This window comes from Desmodus rotundus, chromosome 10, assembly GCF_022682495.2.
Source record: "Desmodus rotundus isolate HL8 chromosome 10, HLdesRot8A.1, whole genome shotgun sequence".
Taxonomy (NCBI): Eukaryota; Metazoa; Chordata; class Mammalia; order Chiroptera; family Phyllostomidae; genus Desmodus; species Desmodus rotundus.
Window position 1 is genome coordinate 14,514,090 of NC_071396.1, and position 22,880 is coordinate 14,536,969.

At 40.4% G+C, this 22,880-nt stretch overlaps 1 protein-coding gene across 1 annotated transcript in view; it reads right to left on the minus strand.

The window, feature by feature from the left end:
- The window catches only part of SDCCAG8 (SHH signaling and ciliogenesis regulator SDCCAG8), a 181,024-nt gene that overhangs the window by 144,536 nt on the left and 13,608 nt on the right, over positions 1-22,880 (minus strand). The window contains exons 4-8 of the mRNA XM_024576157.4: positions 21,920-22,033; positions 16,138-16,263; positions 11,035-11,175; positions 9,053-9,117; positions 6,078-6,266 (exon numbers count right to left, since the gene is read on the minus strand). Coding sequence (XP_024431925.2) covers positions 6,078-6,266; positions 9,053-9,117; positions 11,035-11,175; positions 16,138-16,263; positions 21,920-22,033 — 635 coding nt within the window. The remainder of the gene's footprint in view (positions 1-6,077; positions 6,267-9,052; positions 9,118-11,034; positions 11,176-16,137; positions 16,264-21,919; positions 22,034-22,880) is intronic.

Below are 22,880 nucleotides of genomic sequence, written 5' to 3' on the forward strand. Positions count from 1 at the left end.
TCACTTCTGGGAAGTTCGGGCCATGGTTCTTCAAAGCCAAGTATGCAGAACATTGCCAGTGGTCCACCCCCACGCCACAGGCTGGACAAAAGTCCCAGGACAGTGGAGTAGTAACCATTTCTTCTCTCTGAAAAGTGAAACTTCTCCAAGGCCCCGGGAGCTGCAGAAAGAAATCTGATACAAAGCAGTTCCGCCTCAATGACGTCCGAGGGTGTTGTGATCATAAAGCAAGAGAAAGAGAAGGCCCATGAGGACTTCAAACCGACTTTGCAAATATTTCCAATGTCATCAGCAGTTGTTAAGTACACTCTCCAAAAAGCCCCTGAGGTCCTACCAAAACGCCACAAACACACGGTGGCCTGGTCTCCAAGTCCTGCCCCGTCGTCTCCTCAAGTGCCTGAGACCTTCCTGTGTCATCCACGCGCTTCGCTGTGGGAGTAACCGACCCACGCAGGAGCCCGAGGTGCGGTCCCAGGAGCTCATTTCCAACAGAGGCCGGGAATCTCTTTCGATTTATCGTATTTTCAAAATGCCGTGTGCAAGTCGTGCAGGAAATGCTACGGTACAGCTCGTGGAGGGGCCGTACTTCTAATTATGCAGAAAGCTAGAAATCCAAACCCCAAAAGTGTTGGCTGCTCTTCAAAGCCAGCATGACACTGGATATTCAGCGTTCTGCATTAATAAGTTGAGAGAAGCCGATCACCAGCTTGGGCCGAGGGAATCGTATGGACGAAGATTTTCCCTGACCATACAAGCAGAGAGGTCCCCTGTGTTCCGTTATTAAAATAGAGCATGAGCCAAGGATACGCTGACCAAGCAGAAAACTGAACTGGGAGGGCTGACGTTTGTTTTAAGAGGCTAAGAGCTGAAATTTAAAACGAGAGACAAAGGACTGTATAACTGAGAAAGAATCTAATTTCTATGTGACTGCCAGACTTGGAATCAATGTAAACATTGTAGTTTCCTTTTAAAATACTTCTCTCAGGATCTGCAGAGACAATATAAAAGGCAATATAATGGGGGGGAAAGGGTTTTTTTTGTCGTTATTGTTGGTTTTGCAACTTAGTTTTAAAGTCTGACTGTTTTTCTCTGTGTAACTTTGAATATCCTTTGTTATTTAATGTTTTCATTACATTCCCTTTGTAAAACTGATTACCAACTTGGTTAAAGCCCTTTTTGACCTCCACTTGCAATTTTAATGCCTACTTCCGGGTTTCCGGTGATAATCACTGTTAAATGTTGCATTTCATCCTTTCACCTGTTTTTCTACGCATCTGTACGAACCTAGAGGAAATACAGAGTGTGGTTGTGTATGGTCTTTTAAAGAATACAAATGGTTTCATGCCAGGTATCTTTCTCATTTTATTTTGCTTTATTTTTTTCTCACAAAAATGTATTTTGGAACTTAATTCTATTTTAGTATGTATATAAATCTATTTCTTTGTTTTTCTTTTTCTTCTTTTTTTTTTTTTTTTTTGCTGTGCCTACATTTCAGTTTCTCTAAACCACAGTTGAGTTATCCTCCTTTGAAGGATATTTAGATGGTTCACAACTAAAAGAAAAACCTCTTGTTTTCCTCTATGGTCAGTTTCTGAACTCACAACAATTGTGACACCAAATATGTGGGTTTCCCACAGCCAGCAATTCTCTCCTGCTTGGGAGACTCTGATTCAAGTCTGACACTAACTGCCTGAAGTCAGCAAAGGCCCTGCAGGTCAAGGTCAGTCCCCCGAGACTCTTCGCACTTTAGACGCCAGTTGCAAGCCCCAGGTTGTCATCTGTACCTCTGACAAACTGGCCATAAATCGGGGGTTCTCACAAGCCCTTCCTCGGGTTCAAGGATTTGCTGGGCCAGCTGTCAGAACACAGGAAAGTGCTTCACTTGCTATTCCTCGTTCATTATAAAGGACGTGACTCAGGAACAGCCAAACGGAAGAGATGCATCGGACAAGGTATGTGGGAAGGGCCTGGAACACGCGCCCTTCCTGTGTGCACCACCCTCCCAGCTCCTCCAAGTGTTCACCAGCCCAGAAGTTCTCCAAACCCCATAGTTCAGGGTTTTTATGGAGGTTTCATAGACACAATTGATTACATCATTGGCCATAGGTAATTAACTCGACCTCCAGTCTCTCTCTCCTCCCCAAAGGCTGGGGAGTAAGGCTGAAAGGTTTAATCCGGTAATCATATGGATGGCTCCCCTGGCAACCAGAACCCCATGCTTAATGGGTTTCCAAAAGTCCTCTTGTTAATACAAATTCATGTATGGTTAAAAGGGGCTTGTTAAGAAAAAAGATCTTCCTTTCACCTCTATGCTCTGGAGCTATAGCACGAGCAGGGGGAAACAAATGTATCACAAAAGATGCTCTTGTGACTCTTATCATTTATGAAATTACAGGGGTTTTAGCAGCTCTATGCCAGAAACGGGACATGAGGACCAAATATGTATTTCTTATATCACAATATTGTAACGGGGTGCGGCCAAGAGGGGGGCTCCAGATAAGGATTTGTAATCGGGTCCAGAACTCAGGGTGATCAGGAAATATTAGAAAAATGTATATAGGATGTCCTCACCCCCACAAGCCTGAGCTGGGGGAAGGGACACATGGAGCGGGGCCATTCAGAGCTGTTTTGCGTAGCAACACCTGTGCAGCTAACCTCTGGCATGATCATTTAACATGTCTATAACCTTTAACTGGTTTCATAGATACATTAAATAGCTGTGGGCATGCTTTGAGCCAGGGGGATGGGAGTGACTTCCACCCAAGATGTAACTGGGAAGCAACTCCCCCTGGTTACAGCACCTGCGTGAGAGCTTGGAGATGATTGGCTCCATGCCATGGGACCACACCTTCCCAGACTTACTATGGCAGCTCAGAAAAGTTGGAAAAATACGGGAATGCTGGCAGGTGTGACTGATTGTAGGAGGAGTCGGAAATGGGGCTGCAGAGGAAGACTGGCGATGGGATTTAAACCCAGGCGCAGCAGCCATTCTGAGAGGACCACTTGGCTTTGGCAGAGTGGGGACCCTGTGGCGGCAACAGAGCTGATGGTGCCGGGAGCCTGAATCACGGACTTCTACTTCTTTTCCTGAGATACGGTACCCCAGACTGGGCAGAGGGAGAAGGAAGGACTGTGTGTGTTTGTGGGTGTTTTAAGGGACTTTGGGATTTTAATGAAGACATTAAGTCATTGCTCTTAAATCTGTGTAATTTTTGAATAAATAATTCCTTTCCTTTTCACTAGTCTCTGGCATTGAGAGACATCTTTCCTCTGGCAGCGGGCAAGGTGAACCTAGTAGGTGGGGTGGACCCCCAGAGAGAAAGGGGGGTCCTTTCGGTAATAGCATATTGTACACCCCCCCCGGGTCTGTTCTGTAACAATATGTATATTTGGAAAATAATGCTGCAGAAACCATTCCCTATAAGTGACCCCTAGGACCGTATACATGTCCTCGCGGGGAAATTTTTGAAATGTGTAATGCACAATCTAATTATTAATGAATAGTGTTAAATTGTCCTCCAGAGTAGTACCAGTTTACAGTTCCACCTGCAGGGTGTGAAAATACTTCCATAATCATTCATGGCCTCACCAGTTCTCGTGATTGCCAATCTTCTTTAACTTCTACAAATTTGATGGCTTGGTTTGATTAAAAATTGTATTTCCTTGAATAATAACGGAATGAACACCTTCTTGTGAACTGACATCTTCCTCTCTCATTGTTCAGCAATTGCTATTCAGCTTTGCAATGGGGCAGTTTGTCTTTTCTGTTAGTGTCAAAGGAACTTCTTTACATATCAATTTTTTGTTATGTAAGATGAAAATATTTTCCCCAGTCTTTTCATTTAATTTGCAATATTGTATCATAAGAAAGTTTTTTTTAATGGAGTCAAATGTATCATTTTTATTTCCTTTTATGGCTTCCACTCATCATGTCATGCTCAAAACTTTAGCTTAAAGCTATAAAGATATTTTCTATATTTTCTTCTAATACTTCTATAGTCCAAATTATACCAGGGTCTTTATACCCTGGGGTCTCTATCTTGAATTTATTTTTGTGAGGTATGGTTCTATCCTTTTTCTTTCAAATATAGAAAGTCTGTAAAGTGGGAATAAGAGCATTTACCTCGTAAATGCTTTGCTATGATTAAAAGGGATATACGTTCCAACTGCCTGGCACTCTGTGGCATATAATAAATGTTAACTGCATATTAATTAGATCAGAAAACATAGTTAATAAATTTTATAGTTATATGGAATCTATATGAATCATTTACCCTGGCTGGTGTGGGTCAGTGGACTAAGTGAATAATTTAATAATATAGTTAATAATTAATGTAATATTCAACCAAAACAGGACCGTCAGCACAGGTCATGAAGACTACCAGTCAGTCCACACTGGAGAAGTTCAGCTTCTGTACAGCGACCCACAGGCTAGTCTTGTGCGGACCCCAGGGCTTCCAGACAGCGTGGTTGCTCGTGGGGTGTGGGAGCGATGGAGGGATGTAGCGTTCACGGCAGGGGCTGTTTTGAGCACTATATATCAGTATTCTCTCAGTGACCCTAGTCCTTAGGTACTTTTATCTCCATTTTCAAAATGGGAAACTGAGACAAAATAGGGTAAGTAACTTCTCTGAGCACACATGGTAAGATAGCAGGAGAACCAGAATATGAATCAAGGAGATTCTCAGCAGCTACGCCCTAGCCACAGGCGAGGCTGGCTCTGCAAATCCCCACGAGGCAGGTAGGTATCCCACCTCCAAACAACAGAAGACTCCAGACTCCGAGAGGGAAAGTAATTTGGTCCAAAACCGGCCTGACCTTAGCGGTGGCAGTCTTTCCGTTCTCCAGGCAAGCTCCCACGGGAGGGCATCTGACTGTGGAGCAGGAAGTGTCAAAGTGTCTTGTCGAGTGAACCGCCGGCATTTACTGAGTGTGCCTCACACGTACTGTGCTGGAAGCCAGGGACACGGAAATGAGCGAGGCCTAGTTGCTGCCTCCAAGGAGACAGGATGTGTTGTAAGGTCGTAGAAGAAAGGAGTGCGTGTCAGTGGAGAGAAAAATGGGGCAAGGCTGGTGGGAGAACACCTGTGGAGGAAGTGACGTTGGGCTATGTGGAGACAAGCCCAAAGAGAGACAGAGAGGTGACCCTGAGCACAGAGAAAGCAGGGGGTGGGAGAACACACACTATAAATCATCACTGGGTAACACAGTAAGTAATAATTCCCAACTTCCCCAGAATAAAGTTTTCACAGAAAAACGGGACAAAAATAGATATACACAGAGAACTGCAGTATTTCAGCCCAGATATAAACTTTTTTTATTCTCACCCAAGGATTGTGTCAATGCTTTTAGAGAGAAAGGAAGGGAGAGAGAGAAAGAGAGGAAGGGAGAGAGAGAGAGAAACTTCGACTGGTTGCCTTTTCACATGTGCCCCAGCCAGGGATTGAACCTGCGACCTAGGCATGTGCCCTGACAGGGACTCAAACCTGTAACCTTTTGGTGTGCAGAACAACACCGCCACCAACTGAGCCCCACTGGCCAGGGCAATAAAAACTTTGATTACATAAAAGCTCATCTGTAACTTGCCCTTAATCAGTCCTGGAATATTAATTAGCACAGGAACACAGTGGGACTTTCTTCTAATGAACTAATAATATCCTTCACGACAGGCACATGATAAAGACAAAAACAATTCACTCTACCTACAGCAGGCAAATCCAAGACTGGGCAAAATCAAAAGAATTCCTCTTAGACTATGTTTAGATAAGAATAGCACTGGGTTTGCAATTATAGAGTCATAGAAATGAACAGAATTAGAAAGATCATCTACTTCTATTTTCTCACTTCGAGATGAGAATGAAACCAAGATAAAGAAAATTACTTGCCCAAAGTGACATGATACCCACAGTTGGCAGAACTGATCTGTTCTGCTTTCAAGAAGGCGACATGAAGGAACCTTTAAAACTCCTTTTCAGCCGAAGCATCCCATTCAGCACATGTGCTTTAGCATGGGGTGAAAGAACACAACGCCCCTTCAAAGAAAACTTCCCACGCGGCCGAAGGCTCCGCACACTCACTTGGTCAGTCTCTCGATGGTCTGCACGTGGACATCGCCGTGGGTGTGGGAAAGAACAGCCTCGTGCTGGGCGCATTTCAAACAGAGGCCGCCGACATGGTTGGGAACGTTTGCAGCAAGAAGAGACTCTTTGTGCTTTAGTCGCTCTTTAAGGTCTTCACAAGTTTTCTGATACTCGGCCAAGTCTTTCCTAAGAAGAAGGGGAGAAGTTCCAGTAAATGGCTACGTATCGGCAGAGTGATGACTACTACTGTTCCTTCTGGGCGCTGACCTCATGGCGTGCTTTACATATGGCACCTTAGTAAGTCTTACCGCAGCCCGGGATTCTAGGTGGACTAGGTCAGTTAGGGTCATCCTAACTGGCACTTTGAATAAGAGGAAACAGATCTATTAAATAATTAGTCATGTTTGTAAAAGCGGTCTGCCTATGATATTGGCTCTCTGTTCACAGGATCCTATGTCTCGTATTTGACCCACAAAACAAAAGTAAAACTACAAATGAATATTCTAAGTAGTTTCATTTAATAACAGGGTGGGGTGACAAGACAACAGCCTTGATTGAGGGAAATACCCGATCCCAGGTGTTTAAGCTCTTAAAGTTTATAAAGAGTACCTTCGAGGATCACATAAAAGACATGAATCCTATCATTGTCCATTTTTCTTCAAGCCAAAAAAACACGAAAAAGTTATCAAACCACCAAGTTCTACGAAGAGCTGTTTTGAAAGAGAGCGGGCTACGGGAAGAAGTTATATGGAACTTGCCAGTCTTAAGATTGCATAACTAGCAGGTATTAGCTGGAAATATGCAGCTTGCTTAAAAAAGGGGGGTGGGGATGGGGCTGAGAAATTGTGGGGGAGCTGTTTGTTTGCGTTTACTTTATGGGATAGTCCTGGAAGATGCTTTTCTCCAATTTTGGTCAAGTCAACTGGAGCAACCGAGCCTCCTTGCATAGACATCCCTTTCCTGTTGTATAAAAAGAAAGTTTCTAGCTCAAAAGGAGAAAACTGCCCTTAGGTTCTTAAGACTATGGAAGGCAGGCACTTACTTGATCACTGGCTTAGTCTGCTCTCTGTTGTCAGTGTCTATTATATTCAGGGACCTATAGCTGTCCCATCTTACTCACTGTCACAGAGGAGAAGCCAATAATTATGACATCTGGCCATCACACACGACCTCAACTATAGGGTTGGGATGTTTCCGGCAGCCTGGGGGAGGTGGGAAAGATTCACAGGCGAACTAAGGATTAAAAAAGCTAATCTCGTGAGAGTCTGAAGTTGAAAAAAGAAGGAACTGTTTTGTCCTATTCCCAAGATAATATCTCTGACATAATAAGATTTCTTTTTAAGTATCACAAAGAAAAAGTCTGACTTTCAAAGGCTTTATTTAAAAAAAAAAACTTGGGAAACATTCCAAAGTAAAAGAGTGTCCCTGATTATTTCTATCAGGTGCAAGTTGAAAACACTCAAGTAGCTCTGATTATTTATAACGGCAAATAATAATAATAATAAAGAAATAATTACCATAAAGTGAGAGATTCTGAGAGTAGCAATTTTATTTCTTTAAGAAAAAGGCCTCTTTCATTAGTCTTAAGTTATATTAAAGCAAAAGAAAGAAACGGAAGGACACAGGCAGCAAAGTCTAGTTCACTGTAACATAATTAAAAGGGTATATTTGAATTCTGAATGAGAGAAAATGAATCACGGTGCCATAAATATAATGAGTTAGAAACGCATAACTTCAAAAACTAAAGAATCAAAACACAATATATGTCACAATATAACAAAAATAAAAAACAAGAAAGCAAAAATTAGACCAGTTTCTAAATATTAGGTTTCTTCATAGAGAAGTAAAAATCTCTACATAAGTCTTAAAATGAATACGGACAAGGTATGGGAAGAGCATACTAAAATCAGTAGCGCGTGAGCTGGATGCCCGTGTGTTCTGGTTCTTAGTAATTACTCGAGGGACGTCTCTAGACACGCATTTGTTGAAGACTTCAAATTTTGTTTCAAATTACACCACCAAAATAAATTAATCATTAAAAGTATTTAAGTAAATAAAATTAGTAAAATAAATTTATTATGACTACTTTAAAGTTCATTTGATTTGAAAATATTTCATTACTATTGTTTAACATAAACTTTACAAAAAATAATTCCTTGTATCTTTTTGTATAAAAAAATAACTTTAGCTTCAAAAGGAGAACATTGCATTTCAATTCTTGGACAATGAATACATAATAAATCACTAATGGTTAATCTATAACATATAGCTTTTATTGGGGTTTTTGAAAACATATGAAAAAGCACATGAAAACTCATTATGTATACACAAATTCACCATGTATACAAAAAATACTCAAGTTATTATATTACGGTTGCAATTTTAAAATTAAATGAAAAATCAATAAAGAAAAAACTTACATGTAATTTGAAAACTAGAGTGTTTTATTTTCACTATTATAAACGCTTAATTTCTTTAAGAGCAGCTAATGATTCTTAATTTCTGTCAGGAAACAAATATTTTACAATTGATGAAAAAATAAAACATAATTTAGTTCACAGTTATTTGAAATAACATTTGGAAAGGGACTTCACAATTTTATGCCTCCTTATTCTTTAATAATGAGAGAATATGTCATATTATAAACAAAATGTCATCAAATAATTCTTGTATTGACTAAAACTAGGACTTCAGCAAACATTCAAATGCACAGGGCTCAGCATAAGTAACGCCCCCTTTTTATTACAAAACCTTTTCTTGCCAAATCCTAAGCATGTAATTCTGTAACATGACAATACCAAACTCAAGCACACCATAGGACATTTTAGGTGAAATGTTCAAATTAAAACTGTAAGTTATTACACCCGTATCATTACCGTGACCACACCTGAGCAGGCCTTCCTTCCGCCATACCTTGCATTTTAAGATCACTATGCTTTTGCTATGATTTTATATAAGTCGTAATACTTTACCTCAAAATCCTCACTTGAGATTCCAGGATTTCACACTTTTCTTCATAAGTAAGTTTCAGCCTCTTCTTTAGAAAAGAAAAAAAAAAAAAACAACAAAAATCATTTCTTCTGTGTCCTGTGTTTTATAAGCAAATTTGAATGATGAATATTAAACTCAGTATTTTCCCAGAAGGAAGAAATAATGTGCACTCACAGGAGCCACTTCCTATAGTCAACCTAAAATTTTCTATATTTACTGAGTGAAATGACTGCATGAACTACTGAGTCATGAAATGGCAATTTTGGACAAAAAATTTTGTTCAAACTTGCATAAATCAGGTCTTTCTTTAAAAAGTGTGATGCCAGGAAAAACCGATTATAACCAACAACGTTAATGGAGACAAAGATCAAATCCCACTGGAGCCCCCCATTGTGACTGCTATGTATTTGACACATAATAAATATACATACAATGCGTGTATATGACACACAACGGGATGAAAAACAAAGGAAGTTGTAAAACGTGATGATAGACCAACAAATTCTTTCATTCTTGTCATTCTTTCATTCAATGAATACATATTGGGTATCTGAGATGGAGACGCCTCCAACTTCAAGGAACTAGATTCTAGCAAGGCACGGAAAGACAGACGAACATTCACTTATATGGAATTTATGATAGCAAGGTGTCCAGAAGGTAAAGTGACAGGAATTTGAAATTCAGTCGAAAAGAAGTAGAGAAAACTTCGTGGAGGAGGTGCTAAGACGTAAAGCGTAATTTCCGGTAGAGCGAAAGGCACAGGGGTGGGGCATGTAAAACGCCAGGTGGAAAAGTGAACCCAGACGGGTTAAAGAGGTGAGCTTAGGCCACGGCAAGCATACAAACACGAAGACCTTTATTTAAACATCTCACGTAGTCTCCATGCAGTGGGGGCACTGGAAGCGCACTGAGAACTTTTGACCAGATTTGAATCTTAAATCATTCAGGTGTAGAAAAAGGGAGACCAAAAAAAAGTCAGCACAAATACATAGGTGAGAGATAAGCACATGAACAAGAGTAATCAAGCAGTAAAGATAGAAAAGAGATAATTTAGTATAGAGCTGTATAAAAGTGATAGAATTTTATCACTGAATAGATATGGGGGAGAAAACGACATTAAAAATAATCCTGGGTTTCTGAATTGAGCAGCCGTTGAATGCTGGTGCTAAAGATATTTCCCTACTGATAAGGGAGGTAAAGGGAAATCATAAAAATATTCAACTAATTCAAAAGAAGGCAGAAAGAGAGGAAATGGGGAACAGAATAGGTGGGGTGGGGGGAGAAGCCAAATAGCAAGACAGTGGATTTAAACCCAAGTATATAAATAATCACACTTAAAGGCAGGTGTTGTTAGATTGGATAAAAAAGCAAAATTCAGCTATATGTTCTTTAGAAGAAACCTACATTAAATATGAAGACACAGGTGTGTTAAAAGTTAAAAGATAGCGAAACTATATCATACTAATATTAATCAAGAGAAAGTGAGAGTCAGAACACAAAAACAAATGTTTGGTGCTTTCCTCGACGTCAGCAGTGAGAACTTGGAAGATGAAATTGTGGTACCTGCCGCGACACGGATGAACCTGGAAAACATGGTACTAGGTAAGATACGCTAGGCACAAGAGGATGAATATGGCTTGATTGCACTGTGTCAGGTCCCTAGAACAGGCAAATTCACTGAGACAGAAAGGAGAAGAGGTTTCCAGGGGGTGGAGAGAGAAGAGAATGGGAGCTCCTGTTTGATGTGTGCAGAGTTTTTTGGGGGGATGATGAAAAAGTTCTGAAAATGGATAGTGCTGATGGTCGCACACCATTGTGAAGGTACCTAGTGCAAATGAGTTGTACAGTTAAAATGCTGAATTTTTAAATTATTAAAATATTAAATTTTATGTTTTGTATATTTACCACAATAAAAAGTACAAGAAAAGTAGATACTTAACATTAAAAGAACCTAAATACTTGCCAGTTCTAGCTTCCACGTCTCAGCCTCCCCCGCAGATGGAGCTTTGACAGTGTCTGCATCGCCACGGGAGATGGATCTCTTGGCCGCTTCCTCCACCCCAGAATTTTCACCTGCTGTAATCCAAGAATTCTGCATGTTTCCCTAAAATGCAATGTGCCAGTAATTGCAGTCAACATTTACCTTTAAATCAACATGCATGCTTTGCACATGGAATACTTGATTCTTATCTATGACAAAAGAATTTTAAAAAGCACATCCTTCTCAACTACAAATCAATAATCATTTTACGTTTTCCAGCTACTAGGGTCATATTCCACAGCAAGCACTACAAAGTCAAAGACGTCAGTGTAGTGAGCAAATGAACTTGTCTCTTACTTGTCTGCAGACATATACTCTGAAAACACACAGCCCTCTCTTAGTTTGCCTTTCATTTTTCACATTACAGAAAGGCGTGACTAATAATAGCTGTTAATACATATGGTGTTTACTATGTGCCCGATGCTGCTTACGTGCTTCACATAAATTAATTCATTTGCTCGTTACAACAACCCTGTAAGATTCATTGTTATTTCCATTTTAGAGATGGGGAAACTGAGTCACATGGAGTAACTTGCTGAGTTACAGAAGTAGGAAGTAGCTAATAAGTGGTATGGCTAGGATTTGAACCCTGGCAGACTGGCCCCAGAGTCCATGCCCTGAGCCACTAAGCTCTTTTGCCTTTCCAGAAAAAAACCTTTACCTTCAACAAGCAAAAGAGTGCATGACATGTCAGGGACTCAACGGGAGTGGGAGTGACCGTGACAAACCACCCAAAAGAAGCGGCCACTACCACTTCCAGTCAATTGCTGCCATATGTGAATGCAAACTCATATTTCCAAAAATCTTTTAATTAAAAAAATAAGCCAGATATCTAGCTTTTCATTTGAAACATTGATAAATATTGGCTCAACGTTTGTCAAACAAACAAATAGGTCCACAGATGGAATTTAGTGAACCTGTGGTCTGTCTTCCACCTCTGGCATCCTCTCAACATTCCGTGAAATAAGCAGCCCAAGATCTGCATAATTTATGTGCACAGCCAGGACTAAAATGCTTACATTAATTCAACAAATAATAACTGAACTCTTGCTAAGGGCCAAAGAGGACAGTAGAAGCCATAAGAGAGGACAGGTCCCCACAAAGACAACTATACTGCAGTGTCATATCATGCTAGAAGGTGCTAAACGACATTCCTCCAAAGTAGAATTCTGGGATTCCATTCCCTATTCTTCTGGAAGTTCAGTGTAATGCGAACATTTCTGTGAAATACCTACTATGTTCAGGCACTGTACTAAGAGCTCAGAGGGTAAAATAAGCAAGACTAATCATATCCTTAAGGAGTTTAATGAGGGAGACAAACACCTTGGCAGATAATTTCAAATAATAAGCTGAGTGCAAGGCCAGAGGTGTGCATGGGAGGCTGTTCCAGAACAGAGTGGGGACACTAAGAGCGACAGGAGATTCAAGGAGGATTTTTCTTGAGAAGAAAAATCCCTGGTATCCAGAGGATAATTAAGACTAAGCTACACGGGAAGGGCATGCCAGGAAAAGAGAACATGGTGAGAAAAGTCACAGGGGTGTGAAATAGGCTGATTGCAGGGGACTTGGGGAATTCAGCATCACCAGATGTTGAAGCAGAAGGCAATGGGTGTCAGAAGGTGAAGCTAGAGTCAAGTAAGGACCTGAAGAGTATGAGATAATAAGCTTGAACTTGACTGGATAGGTAGGGACAAATCTCCCAAGATCGGATTGCATCCAAAGTTGCCTTGGAGAGCAGTAAAGAAGAGTGGTACTAATTTTATGGAGAAATTGGAGAAAGCATTAGACCTTCGATTGCTAACATGATATAAACATTGTCATTCTTGGGAAAGATGTGCTAGTAATTGATACTTTGTTCTATCGCAGATAGCTCTGAAAAACTTGAATGGTATTTGACCAGGATTTTAAAAATCTAATGACATTTACATCCCTGAAGACGACTGAAAGCCTTTACTTTCTTAACTGAGTGGAGAGATTGGTAGTAACGGGGGATGAGAATAGACATGGAAAGAAATGGCTCAGAAATCTGCTACTTAAAAAAAAAAAATCTCCTAGATCCTTGAGTATACATGCCGAAATTTCTAGTAAATAGCATATTTTAATGTTATAATTTTTGAACTCTCACAAAAAGCCCTCAATGAAAAGAAATTTTATGAGAATAAGTGATGAAAAATAAAAATGGAAATGGAATATTCTTTAAACATTTTAGTTTTTTTTTTTTTAAACAATCTGCTTTCTTCTTCAACTGCTAAGTCAAAAACTAGGCTAAAAGCTAAAAGTCATGTTGGCTACCATTCAAGTCCAAGGTTAAAACTCAGAAACAATAAAGAGGAGGCTCTTGTCTTCTGAGGGAAATCTTTTATCCCAGGACAAACAAAGACGGTTTGGTTCAATACTGACAAGTCATTACTAATTTATGCAGGCAGGCAGCATAATTCAAGGCTAAGTGGATGGATTTGGGGTCACACGGTCCCGTGTTTGAGTCCTAGCTTTGCTATTTTCTAGTTTTGTGAAATTAGACAGGTGATTCTGGTTACTTACCCGCTGTGTATCTTAATTTACTCATCTGAAAATAGACATAAGAACAGTACCTCGTGTGGCTAATGTAAAACTGAAATAATACAATGTAAATAAAGTGCTTAATATAGTGCTTGGAATACCATAACCATATAGTCTTCAATAAATATTAATTATTACTATATAACTATTTAAATAAATTTTCAAAAGAAGGCTTTACGAAACACTGAAAATCGATATTCAAATCCAACAAGAGCTTTGGCAAGATCTACCTACCACCTACATGGCAATAGACTCATTAAAAAGAGTTCAGAGCCCTGGCTGCTGTGGCTCAGTGGATTGAATGCAGGCCTGTGAAGCAAAAGGTCGCCAGTTTGATTCCCAGTCAGGGCACATGCCTGGGATGCGGGTCAGGTCCCCTGTAAGGGGTGTGCAAGAAGCAACCACACATTGATGTTTCTCTCCTTCTCTTTCTCCTTCCCTTCTCCTCTCTCTAAAAACAAATAAAATCTTTAAAAAAAAGTTCAGACAAAAAAGGAAGATGTCATCTTTTGATCTGTTTGCATTTAAGATACTCTAAAAAGTTCCATTTACATTAAGACATATATTTTTTAAGACAGCAGCATGCATAGGCTGTTGAAACGCCGCATTTGACCTATGCAAGTAAAAGCAGGCGCCACACTGCTGGAACCTCTAGGTAGCACAGACGGCTGACATTGAATAGAGAGCAAGGTCACCTGGCACTTCTGTGACAATGACTGCAGCATTTGCATTATATTTTAGCTCATGGGAATGTGTAAAAACAAAAACAACAAAAGCTCTCTGGGAGTTTGTTCTTTCTGGATTGTGGCTGCAGTTTTCTTTAGCAAGTTGCCTTTGTCCACGTGGCAAAGCACATGAGCCTTTTCAGCATCTCACTTCCTTCCCCTTTTGCATTACTCACTTCGCTCATCCTCTGATTCACTTGCCTGCCTAGTTTCCTTTCTCACTGCACTTCCCCTTCTTCCACTTCTTTGCCCTTGTATAAATAATGCAGACTATGAATAATGGAGTCACTGTTTGCTAAATGACTACACATTTGGAAGAAAAGCAAAAGAATATATGTATTTAAAAAATGAGCTCCTTCTAAGTACTTTTTTTGTACGGCTGTGTCATCTTCAAATTGATATTAAGATAATAAGCAACTAAGGTGGAATTTTGAACTACCAATATGAATAATATAATGATATAATTATTCAGAAAAAGCCACAGTGAGGGGAAAATAGCTGATCATAAATTGAAATGTAATTGCAGAAAAACAAACTGAAATACTAATCAGTTCTCTTCCTTTTTCAAAGTTAACACAATCAGCTACTTCTAAATAGCAAATGCTAATGCATACAACTCAAGGATTATAAATGAAACATCAGGCCAGGTAAATTAAAAAAAAAAAAAAACAACTTCAGAAACAAAAATCAGAGGGCAGCTAGGTAAAACATTAAGACATTTTTTCTTAACAGAACTGATTTACCAATGACAACTACGTCAAAACCCCCAGAATCCCTTGCAAAGTAAAGCTGCAACAGGCAAGTATTAAAACTTCCTCATGGAAAGCTGAATTTGTCTCAAAAAGCGGAACAAGCTTTGATTAACTGATTTCCAGTGCAAGAGTGAAAAACATTTTCAAGGCAAAAGTATCTCTGACAAGTCATAAGGAGATAACTAAGTTTAAACACTATTTAAATACCATCACAAGAATTATAGAGATCACTCAATCCACTGTTGTTCAAAATGTGGCCCACTGAAATAGAATCACTTAGGCAACTGCTTCAAATGTCATATTTTTAACTCAAAGATTCAACCCAGACCAACCGATTCAGACTCTCTGGGGATGGAGCTCAGCTATCTGCATGGGTGTCAAGTATTCAAAGTGATTCTTATTCACATTAAAGATTAAGAACTGCTAATATAGGTGAATCAAACTGCTGATAACAGAGGGCCCGTGGGGTTAAGCCATGTCTGAAAGTCCTGTGAAGTTAGAGCATTTGCTGAACACCCAGTTTGTAAGAGAAAATGGGCAGACTGACATTTTGATTCTTAGACTTTCAGGCCAGTGTTCCTTCTGCTACATTGTGCTTGCTAATTAGACTTCATTGGAATTCAGAGTTCAAGAAACCATTAGAGAAATATAACAGACACCTAAGTTACAGTTCTGAACAGTTTCTGGGTTTAACAAAGACCTTGCCATCTAGCACACTCCCTGCTTTCAGCCCTCCCCTTCCTATACGGAAAAAGCATAAATGGTATGCTCCGAGAGGAAACCGGAGTAGATAGGAGGTATCAGTGCGTCATTTCATTTGAAGATTCGTTCCGCCCCGGTGAATTTTAATGTCGGAGGCCCCAGGCACATTTAAGCATAGTACTTTTGCCAAACTTCGAGGAGGAAATCTAAGCAGTTCAGAGGGCTGGGCAGGGAGTAGGCAGGAACATTCAAACTAAAATACAATTGTGGTTTTTGAAAATGCTCACAGTTGCATCCAGAAGTGTTTGTTCCCTCATGGCTTCCTCTTGCCGTTGTGATCTCAACTCTCGTTGGAGCTGTTCGTTGTCAAGCACAACTACCTGTAACCTCTTTTTCATTCCGGAGAGTTCCTCCTATACAAAGCAGAAACCGATACAAAATACAGTCAGCATTTGGAAGCAGTGCTTTCATCTGTTGATTACTAGCTGATCCAACATGCTGCAAAGCACGGAAGACTTATGCTCTCTACCCATTTTCTGAAGTTCTACAATGGTGTTGAGACGAACAAGTATTAGTTAATAAACAAAGAGAAGGCTGAGGGTATGCAGTAGGGGGCATTTTCACATAGGTGTGAGGTCTGACCATTTTTTCTCCCATGGATGAAGGCTTATAGAAAAGCTTTAATGAAAGGAGCTATGGAAAAGAGTTTTAAGGAGGAGGCAGACTGCTGAAAACTGAGGTAAGATATAGTATTACTCATCAATGCTAGTAACTTGTTGAAAACCGACATAGGACTAAACAGTTCACACAAGACTCTGAGAATAAAAGGCCTGGAAAGTTATAATGATTATCCATGAACTGGTAGCCAGATGGAGGGGAATTATGAGGGAAATACTTTGGTGGAGAATTCTGAAAGAGTATTTTAGTAGCCTTTCAGGGTGTAATATAAGGAATTACAGATAAATAACAATTAGAAAAGCTACCAAATGGCATTTCATTTTCTGAAAAATGTCAAAAATTATCAATATATTGACAGTATACTACTTAATTTAACCTTCATCACAAGTGTAAACAAAAACTATTATGTAATATATGCAGATGCCATTCAGTTATTTTATTCAGAAAAGAAAACCAAAGCTGTCATTGAAAGCGGCTAATTGTAAAAATATTGCAGACTTAGCTTAGGAGATATCACTTCCACCTTCACAACAAGAAAAAAGCTAAACAAGCTGAAACATCAACTGCTCTTCTTAGATTCATCAGAGAACTGAAGTCACTTTAAAACTTTCATCCCCGGTGTTGGAGAGACAGACAGGGGCTCCTGAGAATCACAGCCCACGGAAACTTCCGGGGAAAGGGTGCTGGGCTAGGAGCACGCAGAGTGCGTGTGATGAAATACTCATTGTCGACAAGCCTGAGAGTTAAAAACTCAACGGGGGCCCAGTGTCAGGGGGAATCCTACACTTTTGTGAGTTTTATCTCTAGGACGCCAGGTTCTTACAGCAAAGACTAGAGAAGAATCCCCCCATGCTTCCACCAGCTGGAGAGGAGAGCAACCATTGTGAAATATGCCCAAAGCATTCTGTTCTTTTTAACAAGGCCTTCCTCCAAAGAAACTATTTAGCCAGAGCCTAAATAACTGTTTTTTTTCCAGGTCCTATCTGACCTGGGGGAAGGGACATACCCAAGTCCAGCTCCTTCTAGACTTCGGACTTCCTGTCTCACTTAAAGGGAGGGGAAGACTGGCAAATACTTGTGAAGGTCATGGCCAAGGGGCACGGGCTGACTGAGACACTGAGACCTGGTCACAGGACTAGAGAATGCTTCCCATGCTCCCACAACCTACCACCACATCAAAACGGCTCCTACCTAATAACAGAAATAACTGCACACCTTATACCCTATTTTTGAAGAATTCCCAAGGGAAGCCCAAAGACAACGGGGGAAACAAAAGCCAAGACATTAGAGGAGATTTTAGCCTCTGACACCGACAAGCAACAGCAAACCGTAAACGCAGCCTAACTCCCAGCCAAATAAACATAAAACATAAACAAAAAAACAAAGCAAACACAAAACCTCACACCAAATGTCTCTTTCCCTCAGTTCCTTTTACGTACAGTACCTCATATCTAGCATTCAACGAAAAATTACAAGGTGTATGAAAAGACTTAAAACAGAGTTTAAAGTGAGCAAGCAAGCATAGAAACAGACTTGGATATGGCAGAGATGTTGGAATTCCAGATTGGGAGTTCCAAACAATCACCACTAATATGCTGAGGAGTCTAGTGGGAAAAGTGGACCACATGCAGGAACAGATGGGAAACACAAGCAGAGAAAGGAAACATCTAAAAAAGAATCAAAAGAAAATGCTGGAAATAAAAAGCACAGCAAAAGAGCTGAAGAATGCCTTGACGGGCTCGTTAACAGGCTGGACACATCCGAGGAAAGAATTAATGAGCTTGAAGAACTGTCGTTAGAAACTTCCCAAATGGAAATGCAAAGAGAAACTAAGGATGAAAAAGAACGGACTATCTAAGAATTTGGGGACAATCATAAAAGGTATAACATGTATAATGGGAACTCCAGAAATAGGAAAAAGAGATAAAGGAGAACAATATTTGAAGCATTAATGGTCAAGAATTTTCCAAAATAAATGATAGGCCCCAATCACAGATCCGGGAAGCTCAGAGAACACTAACCAGGGTGATACCAAAACGTCTACACCTAGGCATATCATATTCAAACTGCAGAAAATCAGAGACAAAAGGAAAAATCTTTAAATAAAGAAGGGCGGGGGATGGGGAGAGGGACTGAAGCAGGGTGCAGCCAAGAGGAGGGACCCAAGAAGGGATTTGTAATGGGGTCCAGAGCTCAAGGTGTCCAGGAAATATTAGAAAAATATATATAGGATGTCCTCACCCCCACAAGCCTGAGCCGGGGGGATGGGACACATGGAACAGGGCCATTCAGAGCTGTTTTGGGTAGCAAGAGCTTTGCAGCTAACCCCTGGCACAGTCATTTAACATATTTATAACCTTTAACTGGTTTCATAGATATGTTAAATAGCTGTGGCCATGCTTTGAGCCAGGGGGATGGGAGTGACTTCCACCCAAGGTGGGACTGGGAAGTAACTCCCCCTGATTACAGGGCCTGCGTGAGAGCTTGGAGATGATTGGCTCCACGCCATGGGACCACACCTGCCCGGACTTACTATGGCAGCCTAGTAAAGTTGGAAGAATACAGGGATGCTGGCAGGTGTAACTGGTTGTAGGAGGAGTCGGAAATGGGGCTGCAAAGGAAGACGGGCGCTGGGATTTAAACCTAGGTGAGGCAGCCATAGAGACGGAGAACCTCGAGGTTCTGAAACAAGTAAATAGAAAGAGGGCCACGAGGTTTTAGGGGAGAAGGGAGAGGATCAGGCAGCTTTGGTGAAGTGAAGAGAGGACCATGCGGTTCTGAAGGAAAAAGGGAGAACCACGCAGTTCTGAGGGGAAAGGAGGAGGGCCACGAGGTTGAGAAGTAAAAGGAGAGAACCACGAGGTTCTGAAGCAAGTAGATAGGTAGAGGTCCATGCGGTTCTGATGAAGTGAATGGGGAAAGAAGAGGGCCACGCGGTCCTGAAGGAGAGTAGAGAGGACCATGTGGTTTGGGGGTGCTTCTTTTTGCCACACGGCTTAGGCAGCAGGAGAGACTTTGCCGGGAAGAAAAGGGGAGGAAGGACTCTTGCTGGTGGGCCGTGAGAAGGGGACACATGGCTTTGGATTAACTGGAGATTGCAGCAGCCACACAGCTGATGGTGCCGGGAGCCTGAATCACGGACTTCTACTTCTTTTCCTGAGACACGGTACCCCGGACTGGGCAGAGGGAGAGGGAAGGACTGTGCATCTGTGGTTGTTCTAGAGGACTTTAGTATTTTAATGAAAACATTAAGTCATTACTCTAAGTCTGTGTAACTTTTAAATAAATAATTCCTTTCCTTTTCACCAGTCTCTGGCATTGAGAGACGTCTTTCCTCTGGCAGTGGGCATTGCGAACCTAGCAGGTGTGTGCGTGGGGGGGGAGGAACTTCCAGAGACAGAAAAGGGGGGATCCTTTCTGTAATAATTTATCGTGAACCACCCCACGCCTGCTCTGTAACAGGACCATACTTATAGAGAAGCAAGAATGATTACATAAGACCATGTAAGCAAAAAGAGAATGGAAACAAATATTTAAAGTATCAAAAGAAAAAAATCCACTCGGATAATCAAAAATATAGGGAATTTGTTACCAGTAGACTTGTCTTACAAGAAATATTAAAAGAAGTTCTTCAGAAAGCAGAAAATTTATATAGGTTATAAACTCAGATCTACATTTAAAAAAGTGTTAGAGAAGAAATATATGGAGATAAAATCCTTACTTTGTCTTAATCATAATTGATATATGAGTCTATATTACATATAACATTATATATATACATACATACATATACATATATATATTACACATAGCAGTTTGCTTCACATCATAATAGCAACAGTGAATGTGGTGATTATAGCTTCTGCATAAAGGAAATGAATAATGGCAAAGTTATAAACAGTAGAAGGGAAGAATCAAGAATGCTCTGTTATAAGGAATAACCTAACTCCACCCTAACTCTGAAGTGGTCAAGTGTTACTTGAAAGTAGACTTCGATTAGTGGTAAATGTAATTGCAAACTCAAGGACAACCACTTATTAAACTAAAAAAACAAGTTCATCTGATATGATAAGAGAGGAGAAAATACGAAATCATAAAAAATACTTACTTAAAACCAAAGATAGCAGAGAGTGGAAAACAAAAAGAGAAAGAAAGAATGAACGAACAAGGACAATGAATAGACAACAATAACAACTGTGGTCAATACTAGAGATATCCGAGTATATCAATAATCGTCACTTCAAACCTCCATGGTCTGAATACACCAATGAAAAAACAGAGACTGTCAGAGTGAACAAATAGGACCCAAGGGTATGGTGTCCACAAGAAACCCACTTTAAATGTGAAGACACAGGTTAAAAGCAAAGGATGGCAAAAGACACGCCATGCTTACATAAACCACAAGAAAGTTGGAGTAACTATATTAATTCCAGACAAAGCAGACTTTGCAGCAAAGAAAAATACCAGAAACAAAAAGGGGGCAATTCTTCCAGAAGACATAATCCTTAATGTGTGTGAGTGGGCCTAGTACCAGAGCACCCACGCAGGTACTCATCGCAGAAGATCTACAAATGGGAAAGAAGCACATGAAAAGTCCAGTATTACATGTCACCGGGTACTAATTGCAATGAAAACAATGAGCTACCACTACGCACCTCTAACACTCTAAAATCCGAAACACTGACAACGCCAAATGGGACAAGGGTGTGATACAAAAAGATATCAGTAACTACTGTAAAAATATCATATGACCTGATGCATTGGTATTGACAAGCGAAAGGAAGAAAGAAAAAGTAAAGCACCGACGTACTTCGGGAAGTCAGAAAGGCTCCGGCGGCATCCATGGCATTGCTGAACTCCAAATAGTCGGGCAATGTCACTGCCCAGGGTTTCAAGCCACAGGGGACACATTAGGCTTTCGATCATTGTCATCAGCACCCCCATGAACCATTCTTATCATTCAAAGTCAAGTATGAAAGTATCCACCTCCATACTGACAATGGAGCAGATATAGTCCAGTAGCTTCAGTCCCTACCTGCTGTACCCCAGCTTACATAAATTGAAAAGGGAGGGAAAATGACTGGAATTACTATTCCAAAGCATTTGCCATTGGCTGGGCTGAAGTAAATGGAGTGGAAAGAAAAAAATTCTGAAACATCAGATCATATTATCAAAAGATATGAGACATAGTTTAGTCACAGACTGCTGGGAAACTAAGCAGGCAGAAACGGCACGGTCAAGGGCATCATTCCCAAGCCTGATACATATAATCGTGGCAATTGTGAATGCATTGCTATAAACACAAAGACTAAGAATAGCACCTTTTCATAAAAGACATCATTCATATAAACCTTAATCTAGGTAGCTTTAAATTTTCAGTGAGAAACTCACCTTGCAGAACTTGACTTCCGCCTCTAAATGATGGATGTATTGGGACTGATCGTTGATGATGGGGACGAGATTGTGGGGAGTAGGCACGCTGGAGTCCTCATATTCTGAGGACCTCTATGAAAAAAACAACAAGGGCAGCATGCATGGATTTAGCAAGCCATCAATGGCCATCATCTTCATACTCAATGTAGCACTGACATCATATAAACAGAGGCCAGATTATACGTAGCCAATAGTATTTATTACTCTATCCTGTAAATTCCACAAATAGATAAGATTGGGGGACATGACCATTTTTTAAAGCTGGGAAGTGAAGGTGGTGACAGAAAGCACATGGCAAATGGAAAAATGAAGAGACAGCTCTCTCCAGGGAAGCTCCATGGCAGAGGACTACCACTGAAACCGCAGAACCCCTCCCTGCTGACGGGCTTCCTCAGACACGTGTTTGATGCTAAGTGGGTAGTGATGAGCAAAATTCTCCCTTCACTATTATTCTGGCCATTTAAACCTGGCCAAAGCCCTTCCTCACACTTTCTTCACACCTGTCTGGGCAGCACATTTCTCCAGGAATAATATTCTCTGTCAAAGCAATGGCGATAAACAATCTCACAAGAAACAGGGTGTAACTTCTTGTATCACACAATTTTATAACCAGGTGGTTTTTAAATGTAGAATAAGATAACATACTTTGGTTTTGAGATTTATAATAATAATAAAAGAGTTACTACAAAGGATGGCTAGAATTATAATTAAGTAAATTCTAAAAATGATCAAACACAGATATAACCTTCTAAAAAAGAAATGGCTAATCTTTTCCACATTTTGTTCCTTCTTTATGGTCGCTAACGTTTGCAAAGTAAATTCTCTCAACTATTTCCTCACTCACGTTTTTCAAGTGAATAATAAATTAAAAAATCAGGATTCCCTCTGCCGTACAGGTCTCTCTTCTGCAGCTAAAATA